The sequence below is a fragment of the Esox lucius genome, chromosome 4, assembly GCF_011004845.1.
Source record: "Esox lucius isolate fEsoLuc1 chromosome 4, fEsoLuc1.pri, whole genome shotgun sequence".
Taxonomy (NCBI): Eukaryota; Metazoa; Chordata; class Actinopteri; order Esociformes; family Esocidae; genus Esox; species Esox lucius.
Window position 1 is genome coordinate 17425482 of NC_047572.1, and position 22964 is coordinate 17448445.

A 22964-nucleotide genomic window follows, 5' to 3' on the forward strand; every position below is an offset into this window, starting at 1 on the left:
GTGGCGTGATCTTTCCACTAGGTGCCAGTGTTGTGCACTGCTATGCTGCTGGTTGGTCCCAGTATGGCCACAGAAAAACACAGAGCCAGCAGAGATACACAGCAGAGGTTAGAGCTTATAGCCACTTACCACCTATGGAGCAGGACAGCCAGAGGTTACACAGAAGTCAGACAGAACCCAGGAGGACAGAGGGGACGAGAGGAGAGAAAACAAAGGAGGAAGAGAAAGTATGGGCGTTAAAAGCAGGACATGAGCTGTTACAGATGCCATATCTTAATTTGAGCCAGTTCCTCACAGAAAGAAACAAATCCTGCAGCAATTTATATATTTTTGATTAATGATAATTTGATACATGTGTTTTTTGTCATTCCTTGTATAAACCCCATGTTTTCTGCTACAGGTGGATTCATTAAGATACGGCATTTGTAGAATACATACACGAAACAGAGACTGAGAGAGTGGCTCTTATTGTTAAGCCGGTTAAGAGTTAGTTACCAAACAGCTCTGTGGTATTTAGGAGTAGATGACAGAAACTGGACAGGAGATACAGAAAGAGTAAAGGACAGAGCCGGACGGTGATGGAGAGGCGCCGTCGTTGATGTAGCACAGCTCATCAGAGCAGATAAAATCAGTTGATTCTACAGCAGGGATCCAGCGGTACGATACGACGCTGTGCATGGTGCGTGCAATGCCAAAACATCTAGGTTTGATTCCCGCTGGGGCGGCCCATATGTAAAAATAATGTATACATGTGTGACTGTAAGCCGGTGCATTTCCAGATCACGTTCAGCTGCATGTGCTTCTTGGAAAATCCACGGGAGGCAGTTTGGTAACGCCATCTGCTCTAAAATGCATTCACTGTAGGGTGTAACTCAGTCGGAAATGTGTTCTAATGAACTAAAACTGGATGAGCTTAAATGGTTATTGTTCTGCATGGATGTTGGACTTATAATGATCATCCACAGTGAGGCTGTGTTTTGGTTTTACAGACAGTTATTTGTTATTACGACAGTTATTCAGCCGAGCCTAGCAGACATGGATTTTGTCTTGCGCTTTACACAATTCACAAGAGTAGCATGTTCTCTATGAGTGGAGCATGTGGACATTGAACACATGGGCAGATCGTGATCCACGCATCGACAGTTGAGTTTGGGAACCCCTGGCCCCTGGCAGAGTAAGGGTACTGCACCCAAGGCCGTTTGCCTGTCAGCCTTTTCTACAACAGTACGCATGATTTGATGAGTCACGTCATGACAGGATTTTGACTCCCCAGGATTTGGGCCAGTAATTCTGTGGGGGGCCCATCCCATACATACTAATGTAGGCATGTAGGTCTGAGAGCTGAGCCGAACATACGTGTCCATGCAGATCAGTGTTGAGCAGCATCAGGGCACAGGTCAACGTATGAGCTCCGTCTGGTGGAGGAAAAGAAAAACAGCTGCAGCTTTCCACAGTACTCTGCACAACAGGTTGGCTGTCTTTTATGGGGAAGTCTCAACACCGGGGAGAATATTTATTTGTATATTATTAATATGCCATTCAAAGTGAAACGTTTTTTTTCAAGCTAATTGCAATCATTATTACCATCGTCTTCTTCATTTTCACTATTTCGCTTGGATCGGTCCTTGTCGTCGGGGGCGAGGGCTGTGGGGTTGCAAACGCAGAACCTCTTGGAGAAATGGACCAGGATTCTCTCTCTCTCCTGAGTCTCCCCCATCAAAGGAAAGGCTTTCAGGAAGTTCCTGATAATTAGGTCAAAGACCAATGAGTGAGCAGTTGCATAGGGTTAGGGTTAGGCTAAGGCTACAGTAGTTTAGCCTTGTTTAGTGACATGATATGAGTGACAGGCTACAGCATCCATTTTCAGGCTTTAGTAATTGACAGTAGTGTCATAGAGATATACTACAGCTCTATACTCCGCAACTCTGCAATTAGGGAAACTCTCATTTCAGCGTTACGCTAATGCGCTATGAGAATTCTGCTGACTGGGAAAATGGTCATACCTCAGCGCCTTGTCTAATGAGAGGCCAGAGAAGTCAAAGTAGCTGAGATACTCTGATGCCACCAGTTGACTGAAGTCATTGCTGCAGGAGGGACAGACATAAAAGAAATAGGAAATGAGCAAGAAAAAGAAATCAATATATTATACCACACACATAACAATAGAGAGTTCAGTATTATACTACACCCATATGAATAGAGAGTTCAGTATTATACTACACCTATATGAATAAATAGTTCAGTATTATATTACACCCATATGAATAGAGAGTTCAGTATTATACTACACCTATATGAATAAATAGTTCAGTATTATATTACACCCATATAAATAGAGAGTTCAGTATTATACTACACCTATATGAATAGATAGTTCAGTATTATATTACACCCATATGAATAGAGAGTTCAGTATTATATTACACCCATACGAATAGAGAGTTCAGTATTATATTACACCCATACGAATAGAGAGTTCAGTATTATATTACACACATATGAATAGAGAATTCAGTATTATAATACACCCATACGAATAGAGAGTTCAGTATTATATTACACCCATATGAATAGAGAGTTCAGTATTATATTACACACATATGAATAGAGAATTCAGTATTATAATACATCCATATGAATAGAGAGTTGTATTATATTACACCCATATGAATAGAGTTCAGAATTATATTACACCCATATGAATAGAGAGTTCAGTATTATACTACACCTATATGAATAGAGAGTTCAGTATTGTACTACACCCATATAAATAGAGAGTTCAGTATTATACTACACCTATATGAATAGAGTTCAGTATTGTACTACACCCATATGAATAGAGTTCAGTAGTATACTATACCCATATGAATAGAGAGTTCAGTATTATACTACACCCATATGGATAGAGAGTTATTGTTATTTAACCAATTTACTAAATGTTTGTGTGTGTGTTTGTGTGTATGTGGGTGGGTGTATGTGTGGGTGTATGAGTGTGTGTTCATGAAAGAGTGAAGGTCGGAAGGTAAAAGCCCAAGGGTCTGATTGGATGGTGGCAGTATTTGTTGGTTTATCTTAAAGAAACATCATATTGTGTTTTGGTGTGTTACATCCTACATGATGCTCACATTCAGTCTGAGTCACATGAATTACATCTTTGAGTGGACAAAATATATATTTTTTATATATACCTTTAAGTCATTTGATGCTTTATTGGACAGGAAAGTGGTAAAAGACCGAGAACAGAGCCTCAGCTGAAAGAGCAGTAGGTGGGATTTGAACCCGCGCTACATGTACATGTGCACCGCTGGACCACTCTAGGCCAGAACCTGACCCAGCCCGAACCAATCATAGACGTACTGTATCAAACTGTACTGAACAATATTGTTCCCCAGTGATGGACAGTTTGACTCTTTTACTGTTTTTGAGCTTCACAAGTTGTTCAGTCAAAAGAACAAATCTCTCAAAAGGTTGTTTGTGTCAGTGATTCCACAAGCACATAGGAAGCCTTACCTCTCAAGACGATGAACTCAAAAGAGTTGAGCATCTACAAGCCTCTTATTCACATCACGTTAAGCATAAGGGGCTTTTTGCTGTCATTTGTGATTGGGTCTTGTTTAATTGCACATTTAACAATACCTTTGTGAATATATATCAAGCAAAGCCTAGTATATATCGCTTTGCTTGATATATCTGAAATGAGTGTAGCTGCAGCAGAAATTGGACTTCATTCTGAATGGCTTTTGTTTGACTGCTGCAAAGGTAATAAGCACATATCGTTCTTGAACTGCAGCTGCTTCACAACCGATTCACTGTATAGCTGTCTGCAAAGCATTCAGTAGTCAATGAACTGCATTCATTATTACACCGTCTGTCCAATCATCAGTGTCTTGTTCTTCTCTGACGTTGCCTGCAGCTTGTTCTATTCTTTTCAGTGAATGTGAAACAGACAAATATTTGTCGGAGCACTGAGCTTGACAACCGCATTTGAATCCTGACATTGATTATGCTTTGGAACTCACTGTTACTGGCAGCTATTCAAAACGAACGATTACATTCAATGAATCATGACTCCTGAGTCAGTAAAACTGAACATCGCTACAGTACTCTGTTTGCTGGGTTTGACTGGCTGAACTGTGCTGGTCTGGCCAAACCTGTCAAACAGTGTACATATTTTCAAGGACTTGAATGTGTGCTTTTGACGTCATTTGGTTAACTGTACAAATTGTTACATTAGGGTTGATTGTCACATTTTGAAAAGCAACTCCAACATAACTAGATTTTATTTTTTTTGCATTTTACTCATTATTACACCTGTAGCCCTATGGAAAAATAGTATTTCCATAAGACAATATTTTATTTGGTTATTGTCATTGTACCTCTATATTTCACTTTGACACCATTTTTCTATTATGCTTATATGTGTTAATATATTAAGTTGTTTGAAAATGCATTTACCGGTGAGAGTGTCCAATCAGGACCGGGGGTATAGGTAGGGAAGGAAAAGGAACGGAAATGGGAGGAGGGGGGAGAGAAAGAGTGTGCTGTGAGAGGATACGAGCTAAAAGTTGGTAAAACACCAAGTTTAATGTTCGTAAGGATACGTGACATTGTACACTGCGCTAAGAGTGAGTTACAGACACTTAATAAGTTACAGTAATGTGCTAGTTCGTGTCGTGGACTTTGCGATTGAAATTAGCACCACGAGGAGAAAGTGTGGACAGCTGATTCCCAAGCGCCAGCCCAAACCGAGCGTTACCAGCGAGCAGTCGCTTGGTTGCTGTGTTTTGTGCATCGCCTGAAAAACCTAATCCGTGAGGAAAAGACTGAAGGTTCGGAGGGATTCTTCCAGTCTGTTGACCATTGGAAGCATCGCGTTACTGGGTGTTGAAGGACGATACGGCGACTCATCAGTTCTGCTTGTTTGAGTTTTATTTTGTTTGTTGCGCCGAGGCGTGAAGCGACCATTGTGTTTTAGGTCTCAACGATCTCAAGCTACACAATAGGCCTGCTACGGGTATTCTTTGACCATAAGGGTATTCAGTTTGTTTATTCATTTGATGGCCATTTAGTCATTTGCCGGCATTAGATTTAGAATTCCAATTGGTTTAACTTGGGGAATTCAATGTGATTGAGAACTGTGGTTTCCAGTATAATGATTAAGTTATACAAAAACGGGTATTAAAGTTAGCTGTACAGACATTGTGTGGTTTATAAATTATGTAAAGTACGAGGAGAAATAAAAGTGAACATATATTGAGAATCTAGTAATCTACATTGGGGCATTAATTAATAACAGAAAGAGAGATCTTTCGCCAGGTAAGAATTCGGGGAGCACTTCAATAAAAATAGCTAAGACACGCTAGGGGGGCGCTACACACCAATAGTTACATTGGTGAAAATGCACATTTTAGCAATTACGTTTTCAAGATTATTACAGTACAGAGAAAATACTGCAAACCTGAACATTTTACTGCCTTCTAATTTGACTGAAAATGCTTATTTCCCTGTCACCTGAACGTGTACATGTGTTTTGAAATACTGTCCTGAACTGCCTTCATGGATGACTTCTATAAACTACGACAGCCCACCTCAGTCTCCCCCTGCGATATGAAATACTTAGAGACACATGCATGTGTACAGTATGACTGTGTAAATCTATGACAGTCTTTGTATGTGAGGTTCTGTCTGTCTGCTACACACAAAACCCCTGCAGCAGGAGAATCAACCAGAACCCTACTGTGCATTTGTGTGTCGGTGCGTGCGTGTGTCTGTGCGTGTGTCTGTGCGTGTGAGTTTTGTCTTTGATCAAGTAGAAGTAGCTAGTGAGATACTGCTCTGTTTCATCTAACTCGCTGTATGGAGGAGGCGTCCTTGCATGCAGAAACCATGAACCCATATCAAGTCCTTCTTGAATTGTACACTTGTTTTGTGTAAAATAATGTTTTTTAAATGTGTATGAATGTGTATGTATATGTGTGTGTATGTCAATACAGTGGGGAGAACAAGTATTTGATACACTGCTGAATTTGCAGGATTTCCCACTTACAAAGCATGTACAAGTCTGTAATTTTTATCAAAACAAAAATCCAGAAAATCACATTGTATGAATTTTAAGTAATTAATTTGCATTTTATTGCATGACATAAGTATTTGATACATCAGAAAAGCAGAACCTAATATTTTGGTACAGAAACCTTTATTTGCAATTACAGAGATCATACGTTTCCTGTAGTTCTTGACCAGGTTTGCACACACTGCAGCAGGGATTTTGGCCCACTCCTCCATACAGACCTTCCCCAGATCCTTCAGGTTTCAGGGCTGTCACTGGGCAATACGGACTTTCAGCTCCTTCCAAAGATTTTCTTATTGGGTTCAGGTCTGGAGACTGGTTAGGCCACTCCAGGACATTGAGATGCTTCTTAAGGAGCCACTCCTTAGTTGCCCTGGCTGTGTGTTTTGGGTCGTTGTCATGCTGGAAGACCCAGCCATGACCCATCTTCAATGCTCTTATTGAGGGAAGGATGTTGTTGGCCAAGATTTCACGATACATGGCCCCATCCATCCTCCCCTCAATACGGTGCAGTCATCCTGTCCCCTTTGCAGAAAAGCATCCCCAAAGAATGATGTTTCCACCTCCATGCTTCATGGTTGGGATGGTTTTCTTGGGGTTGTACTCATCCTTCTTCTTCCTCCAAATATGGCGAGTGAAGTTTAGACCAAAAAGCTCTATTTTTGTCTCATCAGACCACATGACCTTCTCCATTCAGATGTTCTTTGGCAAACTTCATCTTGCATGGAGCCCCAGACCGAGGGAGACTGACCGTCATCTTGAACTTCTTCCATTTTCTAATAATTGCACCAACAGTTGTTGCCTTCTCACCAAGCTGCTTGCCTATTGTCCTGTAGCCCATCCCAGCCTACAATTTTATCCCTGATGTCCTTACACAGCTCTCTGCCCCCAGCTGAGTGCCGCTATGTTGGAGTTTACCCCAGTGGATGAGAGGCCTTCTTGGAGACCCTGAATGGAGTCCTGTATGGGGCTCCAGTAGGGGACTCCATAATTCTGCTGGGGGACTTCAACGCACACGTGGGCAATGATGGAGACACCTGGAGAGGCGTGATAGGGAGGAACGGCCTCCCTGATCTGAACTCGAGTGGTTGTTTGTTGTTAGAATTCTGTGCTAGTCATGGATTATCTATAATGAACACCATGTTCGAACATAAGGATGCTCATAAGTGTATGTGGTACCAGAGCACACTAGGCCGAAGGTCGAGGAATTAATTTGTGATTGTGTCATCGGATCTGAGACTGCATGTTTTGGACACTCGGGTAAAGAGAGGGGCGGAGCTGTCAACCGATCTCCATCTGGTGGTGAGTTGGGTCAGGGGGTGGGGGAAGACTCTGGACAGACCGGGAAAACCCAAACGGGTAGTGCGGGTGAACTGGGAACGTCTGGAGAAGGCCCCCGTCCGAAAGATCTTCAACTCACACCTCCGGCAGAACTTTTCTGGCATCCCTGTGGAGGTTGGGGGCATTGAACCTGAGTGGTCGATGTTCAAAGCCTCCATTGCCGAAGCTGCGGCGGGAAGCTGTGGTCTTAAGGTCTTAGGTGCATCAAGGGGCGGTAACCCTCGAACACCCTGGTGGACACCGGTGGTCAGGGAAGCCGTCAGACTGAAGAAGGAGGCCTTCTGGGATATGTTATCCCGGAGGACTCCGGAGACGGTTGCAGTGTACCGACAGACCCGAAGGGCTGCAACCTCTGCTGTGAAAGAGGCAAAACAGCGGGTGTGGGAGGAGTTTGGGGAAGCCATGGAGAAGGACTTTTGGTCGGCACCAAGGTGTTTCTGGAAAACCGTCCGCCACCTCAGGAGGGGAAAACGGGGAACTATCCAAGCTGTGTACAGTAAGGAATGGGACACTGTTTACCTCAACTGAGGAGGTAATTGGGCGATGGAAGGAACACTTTGAGGAACTCCTAAATCCCACTAACACGCCCTCTATAGTGGAGGCAGAGCTGGAGGCTGATGGGGAAGCATCGTCAATCTCCATGGCAGAAGTCACTGAGGTAGTCAAACAACTCCACAGTGGCAAAGCTCCGGGGATTGACGAGATCCGTCCAGAAATGTTGAAAGCTTTGGGTGTGGAGGGGATGTCTTGGATGACGCCTCTTCAACATTGCGTGGGAGTCGGGAAAGTGCCTAAGGAGTGGCGGACCAGGGTGGTGGTTCCCCTGTTCATAAAGGGGGACCAGAGGGTGTGTGCCAATTACAGGGGTATCACACTTCTCAGCCTCCCTGGGAAAGTCTACTCAAAGGTACTGAAAAGGAGAGTTCGGCAGATAGTCGAACCTCAGATTGAAGAGGAACAATGCGGATTCCGCCCTGGTCGCGGAACAACCGACCAACTCTTTACTCTTGCAAGGATCCTGGATGGGGCCTGGGAATATGCCCATCCTGTCTACATGTGTTTTGTGGTTCTGGAGAAGGCGTATGACCGGGTCCCCTGGGAGATACTGTGGGAGGTACTGCGGGAGTATGGGGTGAGGAGGGGGTTGGCCTCCGCCAGGGCTGCGCTTTGTCACCAATCCTGTTTGTAACTTTTATGGACAGGATATCGAGCCGTAGGGATGAGGATTAGCACCTCTAAATCTGAAGCCATAGTTCTCAGCAGGAAACCGACGGAGTGCCAACTCCGGGTAGGGAATGAGGCATTACCCCAAGTAAAGGAGTTAAAGTATCTCGGAGGCTTGTTTGCGAGTGAGGGGACAATGGAGCGGGAGATTGGCCGGAGAATCTGAGCAAGCGGGGGCGGTATTGCATTCACTTTACCTGAGCCGGAAGGCAAAGCGCTCGATATACCGGTAGATTTTCCTTCCTACCCTCACCTATGGTCATGAAGGGTGGGTCATGACCGAAAGAACAAGATCGCGAGTACAAGCGGCTGAAATGGGTTTTCTCAGAAGGGTGGCAGGCTTCTCCCTTAGGGATAGGGTGAGAAGCTCAGCCATCCGTGAGGAACTCGGAGTAGAGCCGCTGCTCCTTTGCGTCGAAAGGAGCCAGTTGAGGTGGTTTGGGCATCTGGTAAGGATGCCCCCAGGACGTCTCCCTAGGGAGGTGTTCCAGGCACGTCCAGCTGGGAGGAGACCTCGGGTAGGCCCAGGACTAGGTGGAGAGATTATATTTTGACACTGGCCTGGGAACGCCTTGGGATCCCCCAGTCAGAGCTGGCAAATGTGGCTCCGGAAAGGGAAGTTTGGGGACACCTGCTGGAGCAGCTGCCCCCGCGACCCGATCCCGGATAAGCGGATGAAGATGAGATGAGACAATGTGATTTTCTGGATTTTTGTTTTAGATTCCGTCTCTCACAGTTGAAGTGTACCTATGATAAAAAGTACAGATCTCTACATGCTTTGTAAGTAGGAAAACCTGCAAAATCGGCCACTGTAAATGTGTATACGTGTGTGTAGGTGTGTACGCCTCAAAACCCACTTCTTGCCCAGGTGGCGTGCCACATCGCAGCGCTTGAAGCCCTCCAGGTAGAAGAGGCGCTTGGCCAGGCGCTTGGCGGCATCGCAGTCGGCACGGCAACCATTGGCCAGGGTGTCTGTGCTGCCTCCCTCTTGCTGCTCCAGACTGCTCAACTCCGACTCCGAGTCCAACAGCACATCTGTGAGGTCGGCATCACTGAGGAAGACACAAGCGGACATCCATAGATTAGGACAGACAGTTGTCGCCTGACCCCCGTGGACCTAGCAACGTGAGGTCGGCATAGCTGAGGAGAACACACACAGGTCTCTGCATGAGTATCTGTGGACCGATCAAGAGGGCAATGTTATTCAGCTGATTGTGTTGCACGACAACACAAAAGAGTCAACCACATACTGTAACCCTAACCTAACAGACCGACATGACCACAGAATGTTATAATGACGTATGACAGAGATAAACTCCAGTTTCATGGACATTTACAGACCATGATGGCACTCTTTTTAAGAGGAGACTAACTTTATATTAGTCAAGGCATACACAGATTGAGAAGATAAAAAACTAAAAGAATGTTTGATATTCTATAAGATATAAGAGACATAAGAAATAAATGGCAAAGAGGCATAAGAGACAAATGGCAAACTAGAGAAGATTGCTGTCTCAAATAACACTGATTCAATAATAAGACAAAAAAAAGACAGCATCTCTGAAACCGAGCCCACTCTACATCCCTCTACGAAACATGAAACATGCTAAACAATCTACCACAGAAATAGTACAAAAAAATGAATGATATACATGTCTCCATACCATATCAAGTCAGCTAGTTACACTTGTGTCCAAACGTTTGACTGGTACTGTATGTCTCACGGACATTGTCAACGTTCTCTCATAGATGATTCAGATTTTTCTGCATGGACTAATTACAGCAATTGCATTACTCCCTAAATTCAATACGCCGCAGCGCGGTAATGTGTTGGTTACTGTGGATATGACAGATACTGGTGGTCTAGGAAACAGGGAGAGACGGGGAGAGAGAGATGAGAGGCAAAATTACCACCCCTGCCAGGTTGATGTCTCCTGCATCACAATTACCCACAAACCTCAATGTAGGCAACAGCATGCTGAAGATAAAATTAACCAAACGAGAATAGGTGCCCAAACATCTCTTCATACAAGAAAGAACTATAACAACATAGGAGGGACACTCATCTTCATACAGTCTATTAATCATTACATTTGCAGGAGAAGACAAATGTTTCTTATCTGTTACATCACATATACCAAAAACCCTCAGTTCAGCCAGCAGACAAAACACACACCTTTCCCAAAGACATTACGGTCCTGGAAAGGTGCCCACGTCTAGATACATCATGATATCCATATATATCCAATAGATACAGAGAAGCTCTCTTCCTAATTTGCACACCGTGTCTGATTCTAACAACGTCTCAAAGTGCTGTCCATTATAATGATCTACTACCATATAATACCATATGGTAGCTCAGGGTATACTCAGGGGTGGCCCTCCAGCACATTCACAACACACAAACACAGGTTTGACTATCAGTCACTGACAACTTAGAGCCACTAAAAAGAACTACTTCACCTTACCCCTAACCTTTATTTAACCTTAACCATGCCCAAGCTTTACCAAACTCCTAAAACTAACCCGTAATGCCTAAACGTAACCCTAATTCCAAGCCTGATTCTTACCCTAATTCTAAGGATAACTCTAAACTTAACACCAAGTCTTGTGAAGCCACTTGTCAAAGTGAGGACTGGGGCCAACGTTTAATAAATTGTGAGCTTTAATTAGGAAGCAGGTACCAGACCCAGAGCCACTGGAACTTAGTATCATTTCTGCCCTCTTTAACAACGCAAACTATCATACAGCTTCCCTATACTGTACACTACAACCTCAAATGTATTTCAGAAGTCCTAGATTTTCCCTGAAGTCCCAAACAGTCAGCCAATGTCTAATGGTGAAGCTGTCTGTGCCAGTACTGTCTGTGACCAGAGCTGTTCTGGGTATATAGTTAGAGCATGAGACTGCATGTCTGTGACTCACATGGTAATCTCCCTCCCATTTCAGATGTGTGCCATTTATTCCCAAGGCAACAAAGGTGTGTCGACTACGTGTGTGCGCGTGTCAGCATAGCTGTGAGGGTCACAGTCAATGCCAATTTTGGAATTGTACAAAAACGCACGCACGCGTGTGTGTGTGTGAATGTGTATGTATGTGTGACTAACATACAAAACACAGATTGAGTGAATAACTGGATGAGCATGCATTTTTTCTATGTTTGCCTTGTAGCAGGTCATCTGCTGAGACTTGTACAGTAGCTGTTAGATGAAATTTCTGGCAACCTCTGTGTAATGTACTGAAGGAATGATACCAAGTGCTTAGCATTAAATAACTACAAAATGTCTAGTTCACCAAGGTACAGTATGATTTATAAGCAACTTCCTCACAGTCTCTTTGGGTTTTTTTTCCAAACCTCAACACTTCTGAAATAACAGACTGCATAATGCTCCCCAGTTGTCACTGCTTCAAAAAAAAAACTCTTCTGTTAAGTTCCTAGAGCAACTTTGCTGCCAGTTTCGGATTATACGAACAACATACAAGGTCAACCCTAATGGCTCAAACATTGACTGTTGATCCGTGTTGCAAAACCGTTATAAACTGACCAAAGTTCAGACCATACAGGTAATGAAAATAAGCTTTTTTATATAAGGCTTGTATATAGTCTCAAAAGTATGACTGGGTATATTTCGACGTATCAGATAATTCTTCACAAGTGTTGTTATGGGCTAATCGCAAATCCATGTATTTGTTGATAATAGTACATAACCGCTCAATACGTCTTTCAGTGTACTCTAACAGATTTTATGTGACTACCACAATAAACTTTCGAACAACTTTAATGTTAGCATAACCCGGAGAAAATACTTACAGGATATCGAGAAGAAAGTCGAAATGAACGTCGTATTCCACTTTCCACATTTTCTCTCCCGCATTCGAGGATAGTAACCAGTACCAAGGAGCGCGCTACATCTATCCAGCCGTGGTCGGTAAAGTCCGTCCTTCGCTCTTTGGAGATATTTGCCCAAAAGAGTATTAAGCAATACGATTTCGTCAGTCTTTTTATTAAAAAACGTGACTCGAAATCCCGCATGGCTATTCTCCTGTCTATAAGTATGGAATTATATGTGTAGCTAGCAACTGCCTTTTGCACATAATGTAATTTGGATTAGTGTATTTCTCCTTGAAGGTTCTTGGGAGGTCTCCCTCCAAAGGATGTAAGGGGCGGAGCGACGGACCACAGAATTTACTGAATGATTTTCCTGATCTTGGTAGTTTAACCTCCCGTTGATGATCAGGAAGGTTTGTTCATACTGCAGCCTATAACTTTCTGGGCTTCTCCCATAGGCTATGTTGCAATTAGCGATGTGATGCAAAGAAAAGCCACGTTTCATTTTGTATAAAGGGCCAGAAACTGCTGTAACTCATAAGAAAATCTGTCCGATTAAAAAGAGGTGTAATATGATAATAATTAAGGCAGGTCCACTTCTACCCTACGGCTATAATGTTCTCCTTATGTTGTCTATAGTGTAGTGTTTTGCATTGCTAACCATCTCTGACTCACTCCAAAAGCAAGAGGTGCAATCGTGGCACTGTGATAGATATAGAACTGGCCCTCAGACACACATGCTTGGGCATGAACACGTGTCTTTGTGTGCAGATATGAGTCGTCTACTCTTGACACATCATTACATGCTTTCTGTTTTTAAGTCCCTTCCAAGCTGGAGGAATCGTGGAAACAAAAAAGGGGGGACAGACAGATGAAGGAGAGGAGGGGGAGCTGGGGGATGGATAGAAAGATGAAGGGAAAAGAAAGACAGATAACATGGGATAAAGAGAAGAGAGAAGACACCTGGGAGACTTATCTAGACTAGACCATATAGACAGCCATTGAAAGCTCTTAAAACATACTGTAGTGTCTGACAGCTACAATTTGACAACATGACAATGGGCCCTGTTCCCTAAGCAGGGAGGAAACAGGATGTTGTCATCACCATGCAGATGCTGGTGGCTGATCGGGCCTGGTGAACAGAGTGTTTATGTAAGCCAGCCGGTTTAGCTAAATCTGAGCCCTCCTAGCTCCTCTCAAATGGCCACCAGCGCATTCAATCATCAACTGACATCAACATGTACCCAACCATGACGGCAAGTGTTTCGTAACTCGACCTCCAAAAAGAATACTTTGTAGTCTGGGTTCACATCTGCGACATATTTATCAGTTTTCAGTCTTACTTCTCTTGATGAATACATATTGATAAAACAGACATCCATGGAAGCCTATATCTCTTCCGTCCTACTGGATCAGTGACATCGGTCTGAGGAAAGAAACCGTTGAAACCGTGTTCTTAAGGCAGTAAAAAAAAAAAATACAATGAATGCTGAAAATACAGGGCCATGGATATATTCCTGGGAAATATTTAATGAGCACCTCCTACTGGTCTGTGTGTCCGTGGAATATAACAGCAGCGTATTTATATTTGTGTGCGTGTGTTTGTGGCATTTCGCTGCAGGAAAATGAGAGGATTATCTGCAGGAATTTGAGAGCAGCAGAGAGAAGAGCTCTTCCAAAGGCTTTATTCCTTCCGAGTGACACCCACACGGACACGCGGCATGTCTCTCGCGGGTGTGGTGTGTGCTTGTGGGGGGTGGGGTGGTACGTAAGGGAGTGTGTGAAGGTGTTTGTTTGACAGTATGTATGGACTTATCTCTGTGTGTACGTCCCGGCATCTTTGCTCGCCCGTGTAACATGAAACAGAATAATCTTCAACGAGGTCCTCTGATATAGAGGCTGCCGCTGGTTCTGACTTTCATCTTGTCTGTCTGGTTACAGCGTCAGATCTCTGTATCATCTTGCTCGCAATGGTGAAAGGCTCGGTCCCAAAGGCATCCTATACCCTTTATAGTGCACAGCGTATGACTAGGACTGATAGGGCTCTGGGCAGAAGTAGTGCACTATGGGGGATAGGGTGTTATTTCCTTGTGACACCCAACATCATCCAGCTAGCGCTGATCTGGACACCTAGGGGAAAGCTTTTCAGAGACACATCCCTCTACCAAGTACCAGCAGCCAGCTATAATGCTGGGAAGTACATGACTGTCCTCCTGTCCAGATAAAGAGGGACTGGGGATTTCTGCTTGGCGGTCTCTTTTTCACCTGGCCATGGCTTATTACACCTGAAGAACTGTATGGGTTTAGAGCATCGCCCCAATCTTACTGGTCCACTACTTCAGAGAGAAACACAGTTCAATGCTCTCATGAAGAGAGACTGATAGGATGTCTGTCTGACTGACTTGTTGGCTGGGTAGTATTGCTTTCTACAGCTGCTCTTTCCTGCTGAGATAAAGACTAGTTCCCTGCAGTACTCTCCATAAGGGTGTTAGCATTGTGGCTACCAGCAGGGGTTGGGAGAGTTGAAGAGAGAGGTAGGGAAAGAAGGGCAGAAGTGAAGGAAAGAGGGAGGAGGAGAAGATTATGGAGAGATGGAGGGAAAGGGAGATCTGAGAGGGAGAGGAGGGAAGAGGAGATCTGAGAGGGAGAGGAGGGAAGGGGAGATCTGAGAGGGAGTGATGGCGGGGTATGGACAACAGGGAATGAGACAGGGAAGAGAGGGAGGGAAAGAGAGAGTGGGGGAGGGGGAAAGAGGGAGGGATTGGTGGCGCTGCAGAGATCTGACTCCAAAGCAGAACAGACATTGTGTATCATCCTCTGTTTGACAGAACCACGTAACCAAAGAGCACATTCCAGCTACTCAGACAACTACAGACACTGAAAGGGAGCTCCATCATCAAAGCGCCGGCGCGCTCTGCAGCGGTGCCAAATAACGCTTCATTTACGAAGCAGATTTCACTCAAAAGGACTGTTCTACACCTGTATCTACTCCAGCCTGGAGAGTTACTGGCAAGCCTGGCATGGCCTAGAAGTGGAAGTGGTGTGGTCTCTCTCTAACACACAGACTGGGGCCGGCTCTACACCCGCTGGGGAGAGGCAGGCTGAAGACGATGATGTCACCGGCCAAAACAATGCCTCATTCAGCCGGGGGCTGGCAGGCAGGAAGCAGGCCCTCGCTTAAACGACAACATCTGCAGAAATAGAGATGGAGAGAAAGAGAGGGAGAGAGAGCGAGAGAGAGAGACGGGGAGAGAGAGAGAAAGAGAGAGACGGAGAGAGCAGGAGAGATAGGGCATATTCTATATGAAAACTGTGAATGCACTAAGAATGTATGAACGTTTTTTTTTGAGAGGCAAACTTTCTATTATGGAGTTCAAACACATGCACCGCACACTGGAATCTGTGCAGAATCCATGGAGAATGGACTGGGGAATGATCACTAATGTCATCCGTTCCAGACTTCGCCACACGACAGCTTTCTGTCACACGTTGTAGACAAAGGCACTTTAAAACAGTAGCTCCAAAATCTTCTGCACTGAGTCAAAAGTGGAACACAGAGAGGTCCGTAGAAGACTCCCAACAGCCTCCCAGCATAGTGCAGTGATTTCTGGGAGTAGATTTGAAACTTTAAACCCAGAGCCTATGGTCCTGCGGGGATAGTATAATGCCTCCTGACCTATGTCCAGGTGTCATGTTCCCATGTGTTTTACATTATCGTTCTACATTGGGTGGCAGAGTGGAGCTTAAAGGACAAGAGAACACATAGTTATGTGATAATGGACCTGGTTGACACATCACACGGTCTTTGACATTATCTCTGACCAGTAATGCATCGAATATGAACTAGTATCTCTATTATGGTTATAGGAGTTGATTACATTCAGTATTTTATGTAGGTTGAGTGTGCTGTGTCTTATTTGAGCTCCACCTAACCGCTCCACACCGTAGACCCCCATCTGCTGTGGCCTCGGACCTGTGAGCATGGCCCAGCTAGACACGGGGAGGGGGTGCCGAATGAAAGTTTGATTTATTCTGTCAAACAAAACGTTTGATTTGCTAAAGGTCTTGTCAAACCAATGATATTTGAGAGGTTTTCAAGCTTCTGATTCTGGCCAAAGAGCTCTGTTTTCATATAATCTAATCAAAGCACCAGTTCCAATCCAAAATGCCAACCCTGTTAAACCAACTTCATACATTTGTTTTGGTTGTGTCACATGAAAGTAGAAATTGATGGCCACACACACTAGTTGTTTTGGTGTTAAAATGAGAATGAATGCACCTCATTCCTCATTTGGCTTCCACTTGTTCTGGGGCCCATGCTAAAAAACATGACATTATGAAATTTAAACTGTACCAGGACATTTTGGCCAAAAACATGCTATTTGATGCTATAAATGCTATAAATGAGCCACAAATGGATATTACTGCAAGTAAATCATCCCATTGAAAACCCACGGCTCGAATTATACCAGGCAGATCATAAGCATAGACTGAAGAATCTCAAGGATCTGGAAAGACTGTGTGGAGCACAGATCCCTTTCAATGTGTTCTTCAGCCTCATATGAACGGACTCAGTGTCCCTGTCGTGTGCTAACCCAAGCCTTACGTAATTTACTTTGTGGGAAATAAATTCACAATTAAAAGAAAATGTCACTTATTGATCCTGTCGAATAACTAATGAAGAACAATACTTTCCACATGTTGGACGATTGCAATACCGCTAATACAGTGTTGTTGATTTTATTCAGCTTTTTTTGTTCACTTTATAAAGGGTGCCAATAATTACCGAGATGACTGTATTTCATTTCTGTAGTGGTGTGGATGTAATGTTTTAATATCTTGATGTGACTTAAACAAGCATGGTTTCTATTACCCGTGCCAATCACTGGCCATCGCGGTTTGATCTGTTTGTAGACTGTTGTAAATTAGCCCACACACTTGTGACAAAAGTATGAAAAAGTGGAACTGTTACACAATATTTTGTTTACTGAGAGATAACTGTGTCTTTCATTGCTTCCTTTGAATAGACTCAGAGATTTAATAGGATATGATCTCATACTCCACTATCACTGGTGTAGTAAAAGTGTGGCAAACCCAGTGTCAATAAGCACATAAGCCGTCTACTCATTCAATCATTGTTAGCCTGAGGAGCCATGGATTAAAAAACCCTGAAAACACTACAGGTGGCTTGCAAGGAGATGAATCGACCACTACATTTTCTGTGTACACATGGTCTGAGTTTTCTATCCAGTTTTGCACACTCCTCTTTCATCTACACATACCAACATTTGTGGGAAAATTGGAATACGGGAGGTTTTTCTTCATGCATACGCACTGTTGACAACTGAGGTACCCTCTACATACTATGAGATTTCCCACCAGACCAGTACAGCCAGACCAGAAGCCTAATAATGAACCTCAGCTGGCCATCTCACTAATGCCACCTGCTGGACGAGGCTTAGACAAGTCAAGGCTTAGTTACAGGACATTACACTCTAGTCTGGTCTGATAGAATAAGTCTCTCTAACTACCAAGCGTGGTTCACTTAGACATGCTTTAGCAGTGGCTGGGCCAGATACTCTATGATCCCCCTCAGTCACTCCTGAGTTCATGGTTGCCAGTCAGTCAAAACCTTCAAACACTGCCACCTTAATTTAAATAACTTAGCAGAGGCTCTTATCCAGGGCACCCAGAGTGAACTGAACCAACAACCCGGGCATTGCAACCAGCATACTCTAACAACTGACCTTCACAGGACCAAGTGAGCAACCTAACCCGAATGCTAACCCAAGCTCTACTTCCACACTGACTCAACCCTATCCCTAGCCTCCCTTGGCTTCAATTCTGCACCTCAATCTCAACCATAACCAATAACCTTAACTAAAACCAGACAAACATCCATATTCCCCCAGCCCCCAGTTCCAGCCCTGCTGTCTTACCTCATAGAGTTGGGTATGGCTCCAGAGCTGTCTGGCCCTTCCTGGGTGTGAAATCCATTGGGGATGGCCCAGCGGTCAGTCTGGCTCAGGGTAAACTCCGACCTGGTTCCGGTGATGGTGGTCCGCAGCGGGCTTCCTCCATGTCCCAGGCCTGCAGCACACTCCCCAGACTCAGGCTCTCCTCGCTGGGCGTCAGGGCCGGCCTCACTCCCCTCCTGTTCCATGACAGTGGCCAGTTCCAGCTCCAGAGGCTCAGGGCCCTGCAGAAAGGACCTCTGCTGGATGAGGGGGGTGAGCGGAGCCTCGAAGCTGACGCAGCTGTCTGTCTCATCTGTGAGTGACAGGACATCCAGGGAGTCCAGGCTACTGTAGCAGGTCCCCCCACGGAGGAGTGCAGACTCAACGATACGCTCAAACGTCGAGCTGAAGCCATCCTTGTTGTCCACCCTGCTCTTCTCCCGCTGTCCTTCGCCCTCTTCCTCGTCTTCCTCTTCCTCCCCCTCTATAGTCACATCATGCTCCACGATGCGTTCGAACACAGAGCTGAAACTGTCCTGGTTCCCCCTGCCTTCGTCATCATTGTCCTCCTCTTCCTCCACCTCTGTGTCCGCCAGCTCTACAGAACACTCGAAGGTGGAGCTAAAAGTGTCCAGATGTTCCTGGATTACCTCCACTAAGCCGCCGACTTCTCCCTCGTCTTCGTCATCATCGTCCTCTTCGTGTCCTTCAATTCCGTTTTCAGGTCCAATCCCATTCCGCAGCCTGTTTGGAGAACATGGGCACTCTTTAAGATAGTGTGTGACGCAAGCACAATGAGACATACTTTCCTTTCACACTCTGCTCACTCTGTTGCCTCTGTAGATTGTATTCTGTATGAACAACCTTACCTTCAAACTCATCCAGTACCACACCAGAGAAGTAATGCTGATGTCTTCTTCTGTACTGACCTGACCGTGTCCAGAGACTGCAGTGGGTTTGATAAGTCCTGGCCCAGGTCATCAGGTGGGGGTGATACCTCCTCTTCCTCCTTCTCCTCTTCCTTCTCTTCTTCCTCCTCCTTCTCCTCACAGCTGGGCTCACAGGATGACTCTGCCTTTTCCTCTGTGTTCATCTTTCTGTCCTCTTTAACCCCCTTCACCTCCTCCCCTTTCTCCTCCTCCTCCTCTTTCTCCTCCTCTTTCCCCACCTCTCCCACTTCCCCATCTATCCTCTCATCTCCCAATCCATCTTCTTCATCACTGGTCTCAGCCATACTCTCTCGCTCTTCATGCACCTCTCCTTCTCCCTGCATCACTTGTTCCACTCTCTCCCCTACCTTCTCCCCCTCTTCCTTTCCACTTTCCTCACCTTCTCTTTGTCTGTGATCTGGTCCTTCTATCCTGACACCTTCCTCTCCTTCCTCCTCATCCAAGCCTCTGTCTGTCTCTGGCTCCTCTTCCGGGTGGAGTTTGGTTTCCCCCAGGGTCAACCCCAGTATGTCAGGTTCAGTCAGGGTCGTAGGTGGTTCTGCCTGGGGGCTTCCCTGGCCTTCCTGGGTCATGGTGCCCGTGTGGAGAGTGGTTTTGTCTGGGGCCAGAGGGGAGGTGACACACTCTGGATCCAGGACTAGGGAGAACTGATTCTCTGGGAGGCAAAGAAAGGGGTCACAGGTGGAGAAAATGATATAAAAGCAAGATGGCGGGGGGAGGGTCTGATACAGTAATATTATTCTAAGCCGTAATTGTTATACCAAGGTCACCCAGGACACTGGGTCCCACTGCATCTGAGCATATGGGCTTGTCTCAATGCCTGTGTGTAACTGGAGCACTGTGTTCTCTAAACCAGATGAGTCCTAAAAAAGCTTAAAAAAGAGCAAAATTAGGAGAGCTAGAGCAGAAGCGAATACAAGTGAAGGAGGATCATTTTAAGTCCTGTGCAGATCCAAGTCAAAAGGGATCCCTCTGACAGAGCTCTTCTCCTCCAGCAGGCCTTAAATCCAACCAGCGGCTTTACATCTCACATGGCTCATCACTTATTCACTGCTTCATTTCTGCTCTTCACAGATCAGTGGCAAACACCAACCATTAAGATAAAGTGCCCTTGCTCTAGGGTCCAGAAGCTGAATGTCCACCAGGGACTAACAATCTTCTGGACAGCAAACTGTTCTTTTTTAAAACATCAACTAAAGATGGGTCTTGTTTCAATGGGCTGGTAACACCAGCAAAAGATGTTTTGGTCATATTGGATTATAGAAACATATTTTTGGACATTTAATGCGGCCATCAATGTACCTGTTATTGTTTTAGAGTTATGTAATTGTCTAATGTACCGAGAACACAGCTTTCGGCATAAAAAGAAACACTCCTCCAGCAATGATTTTGGAGGAGTTGCCATTTCATTGTTGCAGTCACATGAGTCTCTGTGTCCTGACGTGGAATTGTCTGCTGATTCATCAGCGTGACTGGAAGGGCTGATAACCTCCGGCCTTACATTAGTAAGTGTAAGCAGATTTAGGTTATGTGTTGGAGCTGGTTAGGATTTGCTTGCATTTATATCTGCAAGTTCACAACACTATGAACATGGCTGTGAAAATACGTCATCATGCCATGCATTGCCACGCACACATACAGCATATAGCCTTTATGTAATATATATATGTATCCTATTACACAAAACCACACTTCAACACCCACAACCAGTACACCCAAACACACAGACAAAAACAACATGAATGTAATTGCCAAAATAAAGGAAAAAACATTATAAAGGATCTGATTAGAGTGTTAGGCCAACATGATCCAGAACTGGCCTAACACTCATGGCAAAGTAAGCATTGAATTTCCAAGCTTCTGGATCAATACTGGAAAGATGTGAAACTATTCTTGGTTAGTATATAAGGGTTTTATGCATTGCAACTTGACCGTAGCAAATGTTCTTTCCCCACAGGCTTCCAAGCCAACGATCACTGTTCTTCAAGGAAAATAAGCATGGTGTCACTGAAGCTTCTGCCAAACAACAATTACCCTAACATTTGTCACTGAGATCCCATCTTTTAGTCAAAACCAAAAATAATGGGCAACTGGGCTTAGCCAGCATGACCCTAAGACGATGGGATGTTAATTGTTTATTTAGCTCAAGACCCACATCTGTGTGGACGTTACTGCTTTCAAAATACTTTGTATCACATTTGTTTCCTTCCTTTCAGTAGTTAACTTTGAATTCTAACACTTACGTAATCAAACATTGAATCTTACACACACATACCCAACCTGCACATGAACACAGACCTTGGCTCACTTTCTCTCATAATGTTTATGGTGTTGTTGTTGAGTTTGACTTAAGAAAGTACTATGTAAAGCAGCAATAAGAGTCCCACAGCTGAAAAGCTGGCAGATGTGCTCTGGTACTCAAACCTACACCCCGCCTCACACTGTTACACACTGAATGTGTGTGTGCTTTAGCTTCATTGTCTGATGATGTAATAGTAATTAAAGGGAATTGATAAAAGCCCACTCCTATGCTGACAAAACTAGAATTGACTTACTCACTCCAAAGACACAAACACATGCATGCACACACACACACACACACACACACACACACACGTACACACATCACCATCACACACACACACAAGCACACATACCCATGGTTGGTTATTTATTGATCTCATTGAAGACAAGACTCCATTCCTCTGGGAGTCAACAGTGATAAGCATGATTGGACTGTCTAATGCAGCGCAGCGAAGACTATGGGAAACACTACAGCACAAAGAACTGGGACAGAGCGGATGGGATGAGACAAATAGGTAACAATGTAAATGGAACGTCAATGACAATATGAGATATGGGAGAAACAGAGAAACAATAGAACTGTCGGCTTGTCTCATCTTCTCTGATTGCTTTTCTCTATCCCCTCTTTTATCTTTCTTCCTCACAAAAAGACCACTGAGATGTCTGTCTTTCTTATTCCCCTCTTTCTTCTCTCACAGGAATACCACAACCTATCTCAGTGTAGTCTTCCTGGAGATTCATAATGACCTACTGACACTGATCATTCGCATGCCACTACACTGAAGTTAAATTTGTGCACACAGACACACAAAGTTGTTTATTTAATATCTCACACATGCATGCACAGTGGGACTGAAAAACAAGCAAAACATAAGAATTAGTACAAACCATTAATAGTAAAAATGAACCACTATTAGAGCTACATATTATTAGAACTTATTATATGTATAAATAACTATTAGTAAAACATACTATTAGTCTAAATCACTATTAGTAATTCTTAATAGACCAATTTTTATAACTTAAACTATTATTGGAAAATAGTATTGGTAGGACAAACTATTTGTAGATTTTACTAGACTGTTATATAAGTGCAACTAACTATTAGTAGAACTTACTGGTAGCCTTTTCAACCTGTGTGTGCTGATGATCAAATCCACTAAAATACAGGCGGCGTGTGGTATGTAGACACAATCTCTGCACATTAGCTGCTACAGATCATATATCGTCATGCTGCTGAAGAACCAACCCTGCCACACACAAACAAACACACACAAAACAAACGCGCG

The 22964-nt window shown here is 44.3% G+C and overlaps 1 protein-coding gene across 2 annotated transcripts in view; it reads right to left on the bottom strand.

Moving 5' to 3' along the window:
- Positions 1-22964, bottom strand: part of psd2 (pleckstrin and Sec7 domain containing 2) — a 31391-nt gene that overhangs the window by 6635 nt on the left and 1792 nt on the right. The window contains exons 2-7 of one of the 2 annotated variants that reach the window (XM_020046034.2): positions 19351-20026; positions 18404-19165; positions 9493-9687; positions 2004-2084; positions 1585-1742; positions 1357-1415 (exon numbers count right to left, since the gene is read on the bottom strand). In XM_020046034.2, coding sequence (XP_019901593.1) covers positions 1357-1415; positions 1585-1742; positions 2004-2084; positions 9493-9687; positions 18404-19165; positions 19351-19943 — 1848 coding nt within the window. In that variant the 5' untranslated portion in view covers positions 19944-20026. Of the gene's footprint in view, positions 1-1354; positions 1416-1584; positions 1743-2003; positions 2085-9492; positions 9688-18403; positions 19166-19350; positions 20331-22964 lie in introns of those variants that run through there. The other variant, XM_010898401.4, reaches the window with a different exon arrangement.